Here is a 19,471-nt window from a genome sequence, read left to right as displayed (position 1 = left end):
AGGACAGAATAGGTGAAGAAATCATACCACTGATTACAGGATTGGCAACAATATGGAGATGAGGGATCAGGATTGATTACATGGGACTTACTTATACATATGGGACTAGTACTAGAATCCCTCTCTGTCCTGGCAGAACATTTTATGGATTTTTGAGACCCCGTTGCAATCCAAGGCTATTGATAGTGGACCAGGGATAGTAGACGCACTAGTCCTTAGGGATGGACTAAGCCCATCTTTAATGGAGGATGAAGGGGTAATATCAGGCCAGGTCAGCTTGCATATTCTCAGAGATAACATACAAATGTAAAGGAGTTTTTCAGGAGATGAAATTATGAAAGATAGCAAGCTTCCTTGGCACAAAATAATTTGCAGGTGATTCAAGAATAACAGTTTTCTTAGAATTAGAGTGTTTTATGAGAATATTGAACTTCTAAATTTAGCTCAGTTTTTCTTTTACTAAAAGTGAGAGAAGGCTCTTTGGCATCTCACTGTGAGAGAGGAAGATTGAACTTCTGAACTCATGATCTTTACTCAGAGATATTGAAAAAGCTTTAGGTTTGTCATATAGAATTAAGAAAAAGATTATAGAATAGAATCAATGGGAGTGATCAATTATAAATCAATTATAAAATGCAGGATCAAAAATAAATTTTTGCAGAGACCAACCCTTGCATTTTACAAATGAGGAAATTGGGGTCCAAGAGAATTTAATTCATTTGCCAGAATCAAGCAGCTGAGATGATGGTATGATGTGAACACAGGTTTTCCTGACTCTGAGCCTACTAGTCTATCTGCTGTACACACTGCCTTTTTCTCTCAAACATAAGTAAGCAATTACATGATATTTCTATAGAGGGCACTAACTCTGAATTGAATCAGGAAAAATTTGTTGTTAATTATCTCAGACAATTAAGTGGAACATTGCAATTCCCTCTGGGATTTGGGACAGGATCATTAGCTACAGGACAGAGGAAGAAGAGACTCTTATAGGAGGAAGCTTTTGGGTTTAGCAGTGAAAGCATTTCCAGTCATCCTGGCATTTCTTCGCATCTTGCTAGGATGAGCCATAATTTCAGGGAGTAGAAAGAAAAAAATTACTCACCCTTTTCCAAGAAAAAAACAGTATATTATAGAGATTCATACAAAATTATTCTCTAGACTGAAACTCTAGCTCACATACTTAAATAAGACTTTAAAATGAAGATGAAAAAAACCTAATTACATCATTATTTCCCTTTGAATTTGGGATTCAACCATGGGTCTATCTAAATGATTTATTTATTGCTCATTTGAAGAGCAAAACTTCCTGATAGATGTTTAACAACTAGCTCTCAAAGAAACATACTTTAAAGTTCATTCTGTCTTATTAACATTTTCTCAATCACATTCTTATGTCTAGACAATCAACAAAGCAATAAATTAAGCCTTAGTTTGTAACATTTGCAGATTTCCCAGGTATAAATGCTCACACTGAAAATTTAACAATTAGCTCCGGTGAGTAAGTATGAGTCAACTCCTGTGCACCACTTTCCATAAACAATCTATTTTCTATTTGAACAAAGATTTTTTTTTTTTAATGGAAAAACAAACACCCCAATTCATGACGAAATCTGCTAAATCTGAACATATGCAATATTCCACATCCATAATCCTTCAATGAAAAGAAGTACATCTATATTTTCTCAGCACTTTTTAGTCCAAGCTTAGTTATTATAATGCTACAGTTTTTATATTAGCTTTTCTCTTTCTATTTACATTAATGTAATTATTGTGCACACAGCTTTCCAGATTTGACTTACTTCAGTATGTATCAGTTCATTTAAAATTTTCCATGTTTTTAATAAATTCTTCATATTCATCTTTTCTTACAGCGTAGCAATAATCTATTACATTTATGTGCTAGAGTTTATAGAATTATTTCCAGATGAATAGCTACTTTTAAATTAATGTTATCTGCTACCTCTTCCCCCATTAAAAAGAGCTTTATTATAAATATTTTAGAGTATGGGACCATTCTTTTTTGAAGTATGTATACATACATGCATATATACAGTACATATATGTATATTTGTGCAAGGACATATATGTATGTACACACAAATGTGTGTGTACATATATGATGACATGCCTAACAGTGGGGGCTGTGGGGACAGAGTATGAACATTTCAGTTACTTTTTCTAAAGGATAATTCCAAGGTTTTTTGTTTGTTTGTTTTAACAGAACCTTTGGAAAAATTCAGAGTACCACTAACAGTGTGCTTGTCTTCCCCAGTACCATCAACACTGACTATTTCTGCTTCAGATATGTTTGCCAATTTGCTGGTTGTAAAGTGAAAACTCAGTTGTTTTGATGTGAATCTCTTTTATTTTTAATGCTTTGGAGTGATCTTTTACATGGTTATTAGTTTGCAGTTCCTCTGAGAATTGTTAATGTGTTTTGACTAATTATCCATTAGGGAATAGCTTTTGTTCTTACATATTTGTATTAATTCATTATATATCTTGGATAACAACTCTGTTTCAGAGATAAGTGATGCAGAGATTTCCCCCCCAACTGATGACTTTCCTTCCTGTCCTAGCAACATTGATTTTGTTCACTCACATGCTTTTAAGTTCCTGAAAAATTTTTATTACTTACTCCAATAATCACATTTCCAAAAATCAATAGGCCTTGGAAGCAGCGCACAGAGGAGTCACCTTTGGCCATCCTTAGTATGTCCTACAAGTTTAAGACTCTGTTGAGGAAAATACAATCTGATTATAGCAGCTGACAGATATAACTATGATTGCTTTAAAAATTGCAACATTTACCTTAAAGTTAGAAAGACAAGTTCAAATTTGACTTCAGCCATTCATTAACTGTGACCTTATAAACATCATTTAGTCACTGTCATCCTCAAGTTTCTTCATTGGGAAGAAATGGGAACTATAAAAGCACTTACCTCCCAGGCTTGTTGTGGGGATAAAATCAGATATTTATATAGTGCTTTATAAACTTTACAAGATTATATAAAATATTAATGAATTATATTAACATAGAATTAAGATTTCATAAGCTTATATTTATGTTTAAATCCTGCACATTATATTAATAAATTATTAGCTATCATTATTATTATTGTGACATATAAAGGATTATAATTTGAGTTCTTGGAATGATTTGGCAAAGGCTACCCTTGCACTGGCTGAATTTAAATATAGATAGTTCAAGTTGAATTTCAATGCTCATTGTAAAAGAAAGATAAGATTCTGATCTGTGCTACTTGTTTCAGAGCACAGGTAGGGAAGGTAAATCCCCAGAATTTGAGGACAAGTATATTAAATGTCTCCCTTGACTTAGGTACAATAAAATTAATATAAAATTGAGGGAACTACAAATTTGGATGTAACTTATCCTAAGAGATTGTCTGTGAAGAGTTGTTGATGAGACAAAAGTCAGTCCCAAATTCCTATCTAGGGAGCTATCAATTTAAATGTTAATTACTATTATTAATCTTTCCCCCCGCCTGGACTAGATCAGTGATTTTCATACCAAGTAGTGTTTGAAAAAAAATTCCTTCACCAATATAGATAGCAACTAATTTGTAATTTATAGAATTTGAATATGTCCTGGGCCATTGAGAAATTTAATGATTTGCCTAGCATCACACAGTCAACATGGGTCATTGTGTCAGGATTCACTCTAACGTCTCCTTCCCTCCAATTATTAATAACTCACATTTACATTAATCTCTCTGCATTAAATTTTAAAGTTTTCAATTATCTTCCCTACAATAATCCTATCAGGTAGGTAGTACAAACATTATTAACTCCATTTTACAAATGAGTAATATAAGGCTAGAGAGGTTTTCTATTGTTATATGACTTTTTATCTGTGGTCATTCTAAGAAGATTTCTTGCACCATAAGTTCTTGATACTCTATTACGACATAATAATCATTAAAGCTTTTCTAAGCTTAAACCTAGAGTCCAAACCAGTGCTGTGGTGGCTAGAGAGTGCCTCTGTAATTTATGACCAAAGAAGAACTAGAGATCACTATTGACCACAAAATAGAAAATTTTGATTATATCAAATTGAAAAGTTTTTGTACAAACAAAACAAATGCAGACAAGATTAGAAGGGAAACAATAAACTGGGAAAACATTTTTACAGTCAAAGGTTCTGATAAAGGCCTCATTTCCAAAATATATAGAGAATTGACTCTAATTTATAAGAAATCAAGCCATTCTCCAATTGATAAATGGTCAAAGGATATGAACAGACAATTCTCAGATGAAGAAATTGAAACTATTTATAGACATATGAAAATATGCTCCAAATCATTATTAATCAGAGAAATGCAAATTAAGACAATTCTGAGATACCACTACACACCTGTCAGATTGGCTAGAGTGACAGGGAAAGATAATGTGGAATGTTGGAGAGGACGTGGGAAAACAGGGACACTGATACATTGTTGGTGGAATTGTGAACACATCCAGCCATTCTGGAGAGCAATTTGGAACTATGCCCAAAAAATTATCAAACTGTTCATACCCTTTGATCCAGCAGTGTTTCTACTGGGCTTATATCCCAAAGAGATACTAAAGAAGGGAAAGGGACCTGTATGTGCCAAAATGTTTATGGCAGCCCTGTTTGTAGTGGCTAGAAGCTGGAAAATGAATGGATGCCCATCAGTTGGAAAATGGTTGAGTAAATTGTGGTATATGAATGTTATGAAATATTATTGTTCTGTAAGGAATGATCAGCAGGATGAATATAGAGAGGACTGGTGAGACTTACATGAACTGATGCTAAGTGAAATGAGCAGAACCAGGAGATCATTATATACCTCAACAACGATCTTGTTTGAGGATGTATTCTGATGGAAGTGGATCTCTTCGATAAAGAGAAGATCTAACTCAGTTTCAGTTGATCAAGAATGGACAGAAGCAGCTACACCCAAAGAAAGAACACTGGGAAATGAATATAAACTGCTTGCATTTTTGTTTTTCTTCCCGGGTTATTTATACCTTCTGAATTCAGTTCTTCCTGTGCAACAAGAAAACTATTCAGTTCTGCACACATATATTGTATCTAGGATATACTGTAACCTATTTAACATGTAAAGGACTGCTTGCCATCTGGGGAAGGGGGGTGGAGGGAAGGAGGGGAAAAATCAGAACAGAAGAGAGTGCAAGGGATAATGCTGTGAAAAATTACCCTGGCATGGGTTCTGTCAATAAAAAGTTATTAAAAAAAGAAAAAGAGTGCCTCTGTAGTTTATATAAAAACTGTAATCTTGGAAACCGTAATTTGTGAATGACAAATGAATAACAAAGGGTGTGGCTGTCTCTACACAACACTTAGAAAAAGAACTTGGATAAAGAACCTAACTTTATAAGAATTTGCCACTATTTAAACAGTTCAGTCCAAGAGTTAGGGTGCTCTGACTAATTCTATCACACTTAGCAGTCAAGGTATGATAGAAATGGTAACATTAGGCTCTTGGGGTTTGTTAATACTATCAAAGTGTTCATACTGTCCAACTTTGTCCTTACTCTTCTCACTAAGCAACTTTGCTAATATTGATTTAATTAGCCACTGATATGGGAAGGTCTGAACTATTCAACATGAATATTCCAATTTATTGGACACATATTGCTTAGTATAAATTAACACATTAGTTAGAACAGCTAGATAGCACAGTGGATAGAGTGTTGGGCCTGGATTTAGGGGAACCTGATTTCAAATTTGGCCTCAGATTCTTATTAGCTATATGACTTTGGGCAAGTCACTTAACACCATTTGCCTCAGTTTCCTTATCTCTAAAATGAGTTGGAGAAGGAAATGGCAAACCATTCCAGTAACTGTGCCAAGAAAATTCCCAAGAAAAAATGGGATCATGAAGAATGGACATGACTGAACAACAAACTTCAATTATCAGTTAATCTCAGGAGTTTGATTAACATGATTTAGTTGAATCTCATAGTGGAAGAGATCCTGGAGACAGAATGACCTCACTCCCACACAAACCACCCTATAAAGTCCAGTCTAAGTAATCAGCTTTCTTTCTCTTTGTTCTGATCCTGCTGACTAAATTTCAAGAAATACTGGTTCACCCTGATACAATAACTGAAATTACAGCTTAAGCATTATCACCTTTCTCTGAAGTCTTAAATGTAAGCTAGCAAAAACCGATAAAGGCAACAGCAAAATAGTTTCATCTGAGTTCCTCCACTAGCAGGATCTCTTCAGAGAGGAAAGAGATCTTGGCAGCATTTCCAGACCTGATGTAGGAGACTTTTTGAAGCTACTGTATGATTTGTGTTATAATACCCAGGGATGACCCTCTCCTCCCCTTTTTTTTAATCCATGGTCATCCTAAGAAAATTCTTGGATCAGAAGTTCTTAATCTGAGGTCCATGAACTTGGACATTTTGATAACTCTATTACAAGATAATAATCATTAAACCTTTAGGTTTACTCTGGCAGGTGCTAAATACTGAGGATACCAAAAAGAGGCAAAAGACAATTTCAGAAGTCTTTCAATACAGTGGAGAAGACAATAGACAAATATATACAAAATTAGCTATGTAGAGGATAATAATTAATAGAGGGAAGGTTTAGGGAAGGTTCGCTATACAAGGTAGGATTTTAGTTGGGATGCAAAGGAAACCAGGGAGGTCAATTGTCAGAGTAAAGAAGGGACAGTGTTCTGGACATGGGGGGCAACCAAAGAAAAGATCCAAGGATAGTTTTGTTCCTGGAATAGCTAGGAGGTCAATGTCATTGAATCAAAGAGAAGAGTATGTGATGGGGACTTAGGAGTAAGAAGACTGGAAAGGCAGGAAAGGGTTAGGTTATGGCAGACTTTGGCAAATAGAGTATTTTGTATTTGATCTTGAGGTCATTGGAAGCCACTTGAGTTTATCAGATAGAGAGGTGATATGAATGATCTTTACTCTAGCAAAATCACTTAAGTGGCTGAATGTAAAATGGATTGTAGTGGGGAAAGATTTGAAGCAGACTGTTACAACAGTCTTGAGTGTGAGGTCTTTACCAGGTCTTTACGAGGGCACCTTATCGAGGTGGGGATAGTGTCAGGAGAGACATATGGGATATGGGGGTGAGAGATAGGGAGGAATACAGGATGAACAGTAGGTTTTGAGCCTAAGGGACTGAGAAGATGATGTTGCCCTCTACAGTAGTAGGGAAAGCAGGAGGAGGAGGGGGGGGAGTTTAGGGGAAAAGGAAATAAGTTCTGTTTTGGACATAATGAGTTTAAGCTGTCTCTGGACATCCAGTTCCAAATGTTTAAAAGACATTTGGAGATGCAAAATTGAAGGTCAGCAAAGAGTTTGGGACAGGACAGATTTGAGAATCATCAACTTAGATATGGCAATTAAATCTATGGGAGCTGATAATCTCAGCACCAAGTGTAATAGGGTAGAGGGAGAAGAGAAGAAGGCCCAATACTGAACCCCAAGGGACACCTATTTATAAAGATTGAGATCTGGCAGAGTATCCAGCAAAAGAGATAGAGAAGAAGTAATCAAATAGATACTTTCACCAGGAGAGAGTAGTATCCCCAAATCCTAGAGAGATCAAGGAGAGAATGATCAACATCATCCAAGTATGCAGGGAAGTCAAGAACAATGTGGATTAAGAAAAGACTGTTGGATTTGGCAACTAAGAAATCATTAGCAACTTTGAAGAGAGCAGTTTTGGTGGAATGATAGAATTGCAGCTGGACTATAATCCTATACATTTTATTTTATGCACTAAAAAACCTTATACTGAGAAGGTGGTCTAGAGGTTTCATTAGACTGCCAAAGGAGCACAAAAAAAGATCCTTTGCCCTAGGAGATGAACTTGTGACCAGAATTTGTATGTGAAGGGGACTGTCAGCTGTTAAAACTTGTGATCCCTGCTCTAGTTGCTACCCAACAGACATTCCTCCAGGAAAGTGATAACACAAGTTTAAACAAATGCCTTGAAATGAAATGAAATGAAATGAAATAGGTGCCTGGGGGATTTCTAAGGTATAGCTCTTACCTTCAGCAACATATGATGTCTTAGGGAAGATAAGACATTTACACAAATAACCTTAATTCAAATCAATGCCCTACTAGTAAAAGTGCTGCTGACTAGCTGTTTCATGATATAGTGGGAAAATATCCTGGATCTGACATCAAAAGACTCGGGTTCAAATATCTCAACTACCATTTACTAGCTATGTGATCTTGTCACTTAATTTCTCTAGGGCCTGTTTTTTTCAGCTGTAAAATAAAGGATTTGGACCTTTCTTAATATGTTATGGGCCAGAACTCTTGTACTTAAAACAAGGATTCTTACAAGCTGTTAAGTCAGTGGAATTGATAAGACAATGGCTGTCTAGTTTAGCATGGTGATTAATAGTTCTCTAGTTCAATATATGTACTTTGTACTTAATATAGTTCCACAAGATTCGCACCCATGATAATGTAATTATAAGAGAGCATATAAAGCTGGGATAGACTCAGCTAGAGTCACGATCATAGACTTTTTCACTGAAATTAGGATCAGAGGCTTTTCCACTGAACTCAGGATTATGTCGGTCTGAACTGCTGATTGTAAATCCTTAGTCCCACGTTCAGATGCCAAAATGAGTGTTCTTGTTTGGTTTTCTGGAGGTCTAGGAGTAGCCTTCCTTTCAGCAAATTAATTACCATGAGAATAGTCAGGTGTTAAAGTCCAGAGTCCAAATTCTTTATTGTCTCCTTGCCTGGGTCTGGGCAGCTTTCTGGAGGCCCTTTAGATGGGCCTTGGTCTCAGGGTGGGAAGCAAGAGAACAGGCCAGCCACCACAGTGGTGGGAGATGGAGTGAATGTCTCTCCTTGTCTCCGAGAGCTTGAGCTCCCGCTTCCAGTCCTCTTGTCTTCTCTGGCTCTGACTCTGGCTGAGTTTGTCCCAGCTTATATGCTCTCTTATAATTACGTCATCATAGGTATGAATCTTGTAGAATAGATTTCAATCTTGTGGAACTATATTAAGTATTAAGTACATGTACTGAACTAGAGAATTATTAATCACCATGCTAAACTAGATAACCACTGTATTTTCAATTCCACTGACTTAACATCTTGTAAGAATCCTTGTATTAAGTACAGAGTTCTGGCCCATAACATTAATACTCACTCCCCTGACCCCCCAGCTCTAGATCTACGATTCTAAGTATTATATTGATTTTGCACCTTAAAAGTTGTGTAAGTTTTTGATTGGCGGATATGGGAATTGCCTTATTTCAAATGAAAGAGAATAATAATATAAGCAGAGACACATGGATGGTCTCATAAGGCATGTTGAAATGTAAGCTAATATCTAGTAAAGAACTGAACTTGAAATGAAGTCATATCTGAGTTCAAATTCTGCCCCTGGCATATTTCAGTTACTTTACCAAGGGCAAGTCTGACCCTAAATTACTTCTTTAAAAAAAAATCAAAAACTTTAATTTTTGAAGTATCACCTTTAAATTTTGAAGTATGTAAGGATCAAATTAATGTACATTACATGTAAAGTGCTTTGTTAAACTTAAAGTAGCATAAAAATGTCAGTTATTATAATTTAGGAAATAGATCAATCTAGGTTGTTCCACTCTACTTTGTTACTTTTCTTTAAAATTAAGACTTCAGAATTACTATTGCTTTCTAATCTAACAACTTTCAAAATTCTCTATAGGGGTTTCCAGTAATTAAATACCTCTAAGTGATTGCTAGATGGAACAGTGGATAGAGTGCTGGACAGAATCAGGAAGACTCATATTGCTGAGTTTAAATTCAGCCTCTTTAGCTATGTGATCCTGGGCATCACTTAACTTTGTTTGTCTCAGTTTCCTTACCTGTAAAATGAGCTGGAGAAGGAAATGGCAAACTACTATTAAACAACAACAACAACAGCTCAAATAAGGTTAAGAAAAGTTGGGCATTACTGAAGAATAATAACAAAGTGACGGCTACTTTTATAAATTGTCTTTATATAGCAATTTCTAGGTAGGTCTCTGTAAAGTGTCTTTTTCGTGTACATATTCTTGATATGTACAGAAATACACAATTTCAAGGTACTATAGGTACTTAATTTTTTATTGGTAACTTTTATTTTTACATCATCTTTATTTTCTAATCTATCCCTCCTTATTCCCCTTTCTAGAAAGCCATCTTTTAAAACAAAGAATAAAAAAGATGAAAAAAGTTCAGGAAAATCAACCAACATTCAATTGTTTGATAAGATATGTAATACTGCACACCCATAGTTCATTTCTGCAAAGAAAAAAAGGAAATGCATTTGTTCAGTTCTTTATAGATATTTTGTAATAACAAGAACATTGTATCATCTCCTATTTTAAAGTACTCAGAAGTTGAAGGAGTTAATACACCAGTTACAAAGTGAGGAGCTGACTTATCTAGCAGGACCTGTCACATTGTTAAGTTCATTATCAGCATCTACAAGGCATTCTTCCTGACCAGGGGTATTATCATCTAAGATAGAGATATAGGTAAGTAGACCGTGAGAAGTAGGAATTACTATAATAGACATATAGAGAGTAAAGGTCATGTTTCACTTGGAGGGGACAAATCCATCCTAATTTATTGAGTACCTGCCCATAAGGTATTACATGGTTGTCATGGGTAGATTGGGATTTCAGAATACAGAAGACAGATATGCTTTCTAAGAGTTTATAATTAGAGTCAGATAAAACAACATACAATAGAAGGACAAGTGGCAAAATTATGAGCAATAAAGAAAAAAATATTGGGTACATGGACAAAAAACTAAGGAGAGTAGACGATACAGATAAGAGTTCCACAGAATGGGTAGTCATGAAATCTGTCCCATTGGAGGGCACATCTACATCAATAAGATAATGCTAGCAGCCAGATCCTCTCTTTCATTACCATGCATCTCCAAAATCCCTTTTGGTTCCTCTACCATTGAAAACTTCTGCTTTGATAACCACTCCGTGATTCAGAAACCATTTAATTCATTGCTATCTTTTTGAACAATACAAAGAATTAGTCTCATTACAATAACTTTAAAAGATTAATGAATTTTTCAATTTAACAGACATCAGAAAAAAGTAAAGATAGTTTCCTTGCATTCTTATGGGTAATGAGACTAGATAACATTGCATGTGTTCAGATAAAACTAGACTGAAGTACTTAATGAAAGTCTGGAGATGCAAACACATTCTGTGTTCTCTTTCTCTACCTCTTTTTCATAACCTTGAAGAAGAGGAGAAGGAGAAGTAGGAGAAGAGGAGGAGAAAGAAGAAGAAAAGGAGGAGAAAGAAAAAGAAGAAAAGAAAAAGAAGAGAAAAAGAAAAAACAGTAGTAGCAGAAATGGTGGCTAACATTTAAATAAACTTTAAAGTATGCAAAATGTTTTGCATTCATTATCCCATTTGAATTTCATCACATAAAATATAAATTATATATTTTTATTATATAAATTATATAAAATATAAATTACAGTGCCTATAAAATAGGTACTATAGGTATTGTTATTATTTCCAGCATATAAATAAGAGAATTGAGACTTAAGTTAAGTGAATATTGCCTGTCACACAGCTAGTAAATATCACAGGTAGGTTCAAAGGGAACCTTCTTAGAGCTGCAAGGGACCATTTAATTCTGCTACTTCAATCTACAGATGAGGAACTGGTTAGACGTTAAATGATTTGCCCAAAGTCATAGAAATAGTGCTAAAAACAGCAACTAGGTGGTGCAATAGATAGTACACAGATGCTGGAGTCAAGAGGACTTGAATTCAAATTTGACCTCAGACCCTATTAGCTGTGTGAATTTGGGTAAGTCACTTAATTAACCTCATTGTCTGCGGGGTGGAGAGGAAAGAAAAGCAGTACTTGAATCCAGGTTTCAAACAGATCATCCTGACTTTCAGCTTAGTGTTTCAACCACTCTTAATTAAGATAATTAAGAGAAATCCCGTGTTGACAGTGTTGACTTTGGAATCAAAAAACTTGAAGTGTAAGTGAGTTTTACCTCAGACATATACTGCCAATGTCACCCTGAATAAACAATTTAATTTCTTAGTGCTTCAGGCTCTCTCCAAGACTATAAATTGTAGGGGAGGGACCCATCTGCAGTGGTAAAGAGAATTCCCTCACCATTGAAATAACATTCTCTCCCCTCCTATCCTCAATAATAATTTGTTACATTATAAAAGGCATATGATAGTAAATTTTTCATAGCTCCCGCATGAGATTTTGACTAGAATCTAGGTTTGACTGATTTTCAGGGGACTAAAATTAACCCCTAAATAGCCACATATATATTCAAATGGGGACTCTGGATCCAGGAACAATACAAAAGGTACTTGTGGGCAGTGCAAGTGTAAGAAATATCATGGCTGCGCTACACGACCTCCTTAAGCACGGAACTGTAAGGAAGGAGTTTGTACCCTCAGACTATTGGGACAGGAGTGAACAATTCTGGCTCCTGTCCTGTGACTTCCCAGTTAACTTTGGAGATTGAGGGAATGTGAAGTGGAGATGAGATCCTCAGTTATGATTCCCTTAGATTTCTATTTCTAAGGAGGATGGTGAGGAAAAAACAAAGCTAAAAAAACCCTCCCTACATATATCTCCACTTGGGCTATGGGTGGGGCTCGAGGCAGGTACAAAGCAGCACTGCTTTATGGGAGGACCCACTCAGTAGCATTCCAACAACATTCCTAAAAACTTACTGTCCTGCATTTCAGTGCCAGCAGAGTTCATGCCTGCCCAACTTTTAAATCTTAACTTCAAATTTAGAAGGAGTTATAGGATTCCCTTTGCTGCAGGGAATGTTTATTCTTTTAAGGAATAAAACAATTAGCTTTGTCTTATTCCTGCCTCTTTTTCTGCAAGTGTCAGCCTGGGAATTGCATCCTAAGGCAACCCTTTTCTAGTGAGACTCTCCAAAGAACAACCCTTTAAATGCCTTGAAAAAATAACTTACATTAATGTATCTAGGTGCATCATTTTTCTCCCCTAACATCCCCTGGATGGCACCTAACTCACTGCCTTGCAAATAGTTGGTGCTTAATAAATGTTTGATAGGTTGAAAACATTACATTTTATGAATGAACTATCTAAGTCTTTCCTAGAAAAGAATATAAGGAACATATCATGCCCAAAGTGTCTTTTGAAGCACAAAGTTATAAGTAATAAAGATTTAAAATGGCAAAGGTATACATTTCTAAAGTTAATCAACCAGTGGGAATCAATGTGGCTAGAGAGCTACCCTTAGAGTCAGGAAGATATGGCTGGAGTCCCATCTAAACCACAACCTGCCTGAGCAAGACAACTTTTCCATATCTCAGAGAATTCCCCCAATATCATAAGTTGCAGAGAAGCTGCTAATCATTGCTCAAGAAAGTTCTAGTTCCCTAACTCCTGAAATTACAGGTCAAAGAAAATGAATGTTAATTAACCAGATGTAAATCATTGGGCCCAGATGTCATTAACCCAAGAATTCTGAAGAAATTCAGTTTAATTGATAACTGGTCACAATACATAATCAACAGCTACTATACTGATATGGTTGTCAATAAGAAGGAGACAACCTTTTTCAAGATTAGAAAGTTTCACTTTAATACCAGGCAAATCTTTGGAGATACCTGAGTGGCACAGTAGATAGAGCTCTGGACCTGGACTTAGGGAGATCTGAATTAAAATCCCACCTCAGACACTTATCAGCTGTGTGACCATAGGGAAATCACTCAACTTTGTTTGTCTCAGTTTCCTTATCTGTAAAATAAATTGGAGAAGGAAATGTCAAACTACTGTCAAGAAAACTACAAATAGGGTTATGAAGCTTTGGACACAACTAAAAAATGACTGATCAAGAAACCCCAAACAGTGAGGGTAGGGGATAAAGGTGAGAAGGAGCACCAGGGGGCATCCAACACAGAGGTATCTTGTTCCATGGAGTTGGAAAAAAAAAATCAGGCAGGGTAGCAGACCCAGAGTGGAGTAAACCCAAAAGTCCAGCTTCTGTCCTCAGTAAAGGAAGGAATTGGCAAGGGAAAACTGACTATGGAGGTAGTGTCAGGCAAGACTTGAGTTAGCAGCATGAAGATGAAGTTGGAGGTGATTATTTTCTTTTATTGATCACAAAAGGGATATCTCTTCCTGAGAAGAGTTCATTTTTTTGACTCTCTGTTAACAAACATCTTTGGAGTGGTCAAAGTCACTAGGACCTAATCAAGAGTCCCCAGTATCATCTTAGCAAAGTTCATATCTCTTAGCAAGAAGTCAGATAGATGTTCAGCTCCCTGGGAGGTATTCTAGTCTAGAAAGTCAAAGAGTTCCCCTGACTATTCCTGTTGCAACCAAAAGAAATGAACTTCCAAACTCTTGACATGTGACCCTATTCCTTCACCTTGAAGTTTAATCTTGGCGAGCATTATTATCCCCTGAGCAGTAAAATGCTTTATTTACCTAGTCCACTGAGCCTGAAACCATTTCTTTGCCACTTGCTTCTTTTGTGTGTGTGTGATAATTGGGGTTAAGTGACTTGTCCAGGGTGATATAGCTAATAAGTATTGAGTGTCTGATTCTAGCACTAGTACCTACCTATTCACTATGCTATGTAGCAGCCCTTCCTACCTTTGCCATTAGCTTCTATTAAAATGCAAATGTCCCCAGTCCTTCATTAACTCATTGTGCATGAATTTTATTGGAAGGATTCAAATTTTATCTGCTTCTTACAGTGATTTGCAGAAAGTTTCTCCACCTCTTGGGGTTCCAATTTCCTAGCTTGCTTAAAAAAAGAAGGGTAAAAGACTGACTGCTAGAAGTGGATGAGGTGATAATAACCAATGACAGGGATCCAGTTAGGTAATAAACATCTGTTAATGCTTGCTATGTGTAAGGTACTGTGCTAAGCTCTAGGGATACCAAAAGAGGCAAAAGACAGTCCTTGACTCAAAGAAACTCATAAATAAATGGAGGAGACAATAAGCAAACAAACAAGCTACTGGGAAGGCAATAGAATTAAGAGGGATTGGGAAAGACTTCCATAAAAGATGGAATCTTAGTTGAGACTTAAAGTTATCCAGGGAGAAGGTAACAAAGCTCAGAGTTTAATTTGCTTCTGGTTTTCTCTGCTAAGGAAAATTATCTTTGGACCAGAACCAGAAAGTACAAAACAACAATGGCTAATTGGGAGTTAATGCCCAAGATAAGTAAGGCAATTGTGAGAGAAATTCAAGCTGACTGCGATGGGTTCAAATTATCTGCCAAATCAATTATACCTTGCCTGCTAAAAGACTTGGCAGATGGGATTGCTGAGACATTGTCAGCAATGACAATGACCTTTGAAAGATGATGGAAGCCAGGCATGGTGCCATGCATATTTATAATTCCTGCTCTCTGGAAGGCTGAGGCTTGCTTGAATTCAGGAGCAGCAATAAGAATAAAGCAAATTGGGTCTTTACACTAAGTCCAGCCACAATATAGTGAACCCCTGGGAGCCAGGTGCCTTGTGGGGCAGGCGGATTGGAAGGTCTTGCCAAAGCTTCCATATCAACCAGTAGTGGGATTAGACTTGTAAATGGCCACTGCATTTTCAATTTAGGAGAGATAGAAGATTCAGTCTTGGGAAAAAAAGGAAATAAGAGATTGAGAGAGGAAGGAAGGAAAATAAAAAGATAAGAAATTGGAAACATACTGAAGGGTAAGAAAAGAGCACATGATCTGATTTTCCAAAAAAAAGAAGAGAATGGAATCAGCAAACTATAGGCCAGTGTACTTCACTTTGATTATTTTTTAAAATTCTAGAATGTATTATTATTGTTATTTTTGCTGAGGCAACTGGGGTTAAGTGACTTGCCCAGAGGCACACAGCTAGTAAGTGTTGTGTCTGAGGTCACATTTGAACTCAGGTCCTCTTGACTTCAAGGCTGATGCTCTATCCAATGAATCACCTAGAATGCCCCTATAATGTATTATTAAAGAGATAATTAAATAAAGATAATTAAAGAGATTTTTAAAAAGTGTGCCAAACTATTTCATTTTTTTCAGCAGAGTTACTAGATCAGGAAAAGGTAATAGTTACAATTCACCTAATATTTTGCTTTTTTCATTAAAATATTTACTGAGCACCTAAAGCAGTGCTATACACTATATACAATAGTAGAATATTAGAGATGGAAAACATTTAATGGATATCTCTTCTTCGGCATACTGATAAATGCTTAACTAGATTTTAGCAAGATAGATTTTGGGCAAGATAGCAAAATGTAGACTAAATGATATCATTAATGAATTTCAGAATTGGTTGAAAGGCCAGATTCAAAACATAGTCATTAATGGTTCCATGTCAAGTTAGAAAGTGGTCTCTAATGGAGTGTACAAGAAATCCATGTTTAGTTCTGTGTTATTTAACATGTTTTTAAATTAATTGGTAGAAGGATAGATGGCATGATTATCAAATTGACAGAAAATCCAAAGATAGTTGACAAATTGGTTAACAGTATGGATTAAAAAAGATATTGATAGACTAGTAACATAATACTGAACCTAGTGAAATGAAAGGTATAGGAAGACATGAAATAATGCAAAGGAGAATAAGCAGTACCAGGAAAATGATACATATAATGACTACAATAATGTTAATGGAAAGAGCAACAACAACTATAACAACAAAACCTAATGAAATTGTAATGACCAACTGTGGCTCTTCAAAATAAAAGCCTTTTTTCCTTTTTTTTTTTTCTTCTAAAGGTGGGAAACTACTGGTGTGGGATATTTCATATACAATTAGACTTTGTTGATATGTTGGTTAATTTTGTTGAACTAACTTTTTTCTCTTTTTTTTTCTTTCTTTGTTGCAAAGGATGACTCTGGGGAGAGAGAGACCTATTTGGAACCAAAAGAGATGTTAAAAAATAATAAATAAAAATTGGACAGAAATTTCACAGTGGGTATGAGGTATTTTAAAATGACATTACGAATTAGGTGGAAATAACCTAATAAACGTATAATCTAATTCAATTTATAAAAGAAATTGAAAGGAGGAAAAAAACTATGGAACAGAGTCATAAAAGGTTGACAAGTGATGTGAAATGGAACATTAAGTTCATGAGCCAAAATCAATTTCCTCTGAGAATATGTCTTAAATTTCTAGAAAGTAGTTCACTGCAGACCAGATTTTACAAAGAATAGGTTGCATGGATAGTTTTGGTTTAAGAAGTCTCTTTTTCATACTTTTGAAACATTTCTCCTCCCAATCTGGCATCATTACAATTTACCAAGCAGATCAATATAAAAAGAATTCATTCTTAAATCTTCAAACCACAATGAAAACTCCAAGATTCATTTCTCAACCTTTTCTATTGTTGTGTTCAGTCTATTTCTTAAAAACCCAAGTTCAAAGTATTGACTTTTCTAAGTGCATTGAATGAGTCTAAAAAGAATTACTCACTAAATAAGCTAATTTTTTTAGAGTAGAAGAAATATGTGAAACTCACCCACCTAGCATGAGATCATTTTTCTGGTTCATTACTCTTTTTCTTCACCTAGTTCTGTTGTCAGAACACAAACCACACCTTCAGTTTTTAGTTCAGCTTAGAGAGGCAAACCCAAGAAAAAAAGGGTGGGAAAGAAAGAATTATCTATAATATGTTATTCTTCCTCTTTCAGGCTTGACACACATGGATAAATACTAATGTTTAAATGTTTATATAACTGTGAAATGTAATTCCTAAACCAAGGTGTGTCTTAGAAGTCACCCATTCACTCATATGAGCTGCTATTCTTCCAAGCAATGGAGTTAGATCTTCACAATCAAATAAGATCCTTGGGAATGAGAATCACCTAAGACAGTGGGACAGTAGTATAGTGGGACAGGGCATCATCAGGATCATAGCTAGTTTACCTGCCACTAATAATAATAATGATTAGCATTTTTATGGTGCTTTCTATGTGCCAGTTACCATGCTAGTGTTCCTGCTCTATATTTATTTTGTGATGAGGAACAGAGTTATTGATATTGATAGGAACTTCATTGGTAATTTTGAACAAGGTGAAGTTTTAGAGCTCCTAGAGTTATATTAGGGTTGATTCAATCCAGTTACTAAAAAATGATCATTTGCTAAGAGGACTTACAAATGGAAGCTGGACAAGCAGAAGAGAAAGCTGATCTTTAAAAAATTAAATGACTTCTAAGGTCTATTTTAGTTCTAAAATGGTTTAATTCTAAGAAGTCTGCCTGTATGTGTCAGGAAAAATATATGTTAGCTGAGATTATTTATTTGTATTATTTACAAATTTATTTTTAGCAGTCAGCAATGAAACTAATACCTAAAAATTCATCTATTTACATCCATAAAATTTCATTCAACAAATAAACATTATTTCAAATGAATTGAATATCACATTTCAGGATCTATGATGTGTCTGAATATCTGTACTCTTTAACAGTTCAATTCAAAACAAAAAGCACTTTTCATTTAAAGAGGTAATTAAAAAAGGGTTATTAGAAAGGGAATGAGGTTATGAGGGATCAGAGAGAATCAACTAATTGGTAAAGAGTGAAAATAAGTTTTTGAAGGGAAAAAAAGTCACAAACACAATTGGTAAAATTGATTTGTTCAGAAACACTATTTTACAGAAAACACATTAGAGACAAATTACTTAATACATTTTGTAGAATGAAAATTCTTTTTTTTTCATAAGTGAGAAAATGTGATCAAAGTAAAACTGAGACCCATGTTTCATTTAAGCAAATCTTCGAACCACTCCTAGGACATTAGGACATAAAAATTTCTCTTGAAAGAGTTGAATCCTGAAATCAAGAAAGTTGAATAATATCACTGGAGGGAGACAGCAACTTTGGAATATACTACAGTGAAAATGGTGATTTTAAAAATAAACATCTTTTAAAAAGCAAATACTCAGTTCAGGATAATAGGAAACAAATCTATCTTTAATCATACAGAACTATACCCTTTATAAACCCTTTAATCTACTAAGTAAGCACCATTAAGAACTGTTCATGCAAGAAGAATCTTCTCTCCTAGCTTCTGATCTCTGGAAAACAATCATTTCATAGCGATTTCAGACTCACCAAGAATGCCTCTTGTCCTTTTCTTGCTCCACTATGAGCTTGTTCACCTGTGGAGCTTATCTAGCCTGTAGCGATTCTTTAAAGTCCTGAGGCACAGGGGAATAGTGGGTTGTGATTGGGAGGCTGCATCTCACATGGGCTGAACCTGTGTCTGCCTGAACTTGTTTCAAATGAGAATCAAAGAAAAAGAAAACTTTTAGCCAATACATTTTTGACTTCAGTGGAATGCTGTTATTCTGACAAGCACAGCCCAAGTGCTTCCACATTGACACATTTCTCTCTCTTTCCTCTAAACTTTCTAAAACAAGCTTGCTTAAATACAGAGTTATTCGGCCTTTTAAAAAAAATTCCTACTTCAGATGCATTTTTGCTGTAA

The 19,471-nt window shown here is 35.5% G+C and overlaps 1 protein-coding gene across 1 annotated transcript in view; it reads right to left on the bottom strand.

Moving 5' to 3' along the window:
- UPK1B (uroplakin 1B) overlaps window positions 1–19,137 on the bottom strand; it is a 44,486-nt gene extending 25,349 nt beyond the window's left edge. Inside the window, exons 1-2 of the mRNA XM_051985342.1 lie at window positions 19,096–19,137; window positions 2,642–2,738 (exon numbers count right to left, since the gene is read on the bottom strand). Of these exons, the coding sequence (XP_051841302.1) occupies window positions 2,642–2,710 (69 nt within the window). The 5' untranslated portion in view covers window positions 2,711–2,738; window positions 19,096–19,137. The remainder of the gene's footprint in view (window positions 1–2,641; window positions 2,739–19,095) is intronic.
- Between the last annotated feature and the right edge of the window lie 334 nt (window positions 19,138–19,471).

The sequence above is a fragment of the Antechinus flavipes genome, chromosome 3 (genome assembly GCF_016432865.1).
Source record: "Antechinus flavipes isolate AdamAnt ecotype Samford, QLD, Australia chromosome 3, AdamAnt_v2, whole genome shotgun sequence".
Classification (NCBI taxonomy): domain Eukaryota; kingdom Metazoa; phylum Chordata; class Mammalia; order Dasyuromorphia; family Dasyuridae; genus Antechinus; species Antechinus flavipes.
The sequence above is the reverse complement of the archived record's forward strand: the minus strand, read 5'-3'. Positions and strand labels throughout refer to the sequence as shown.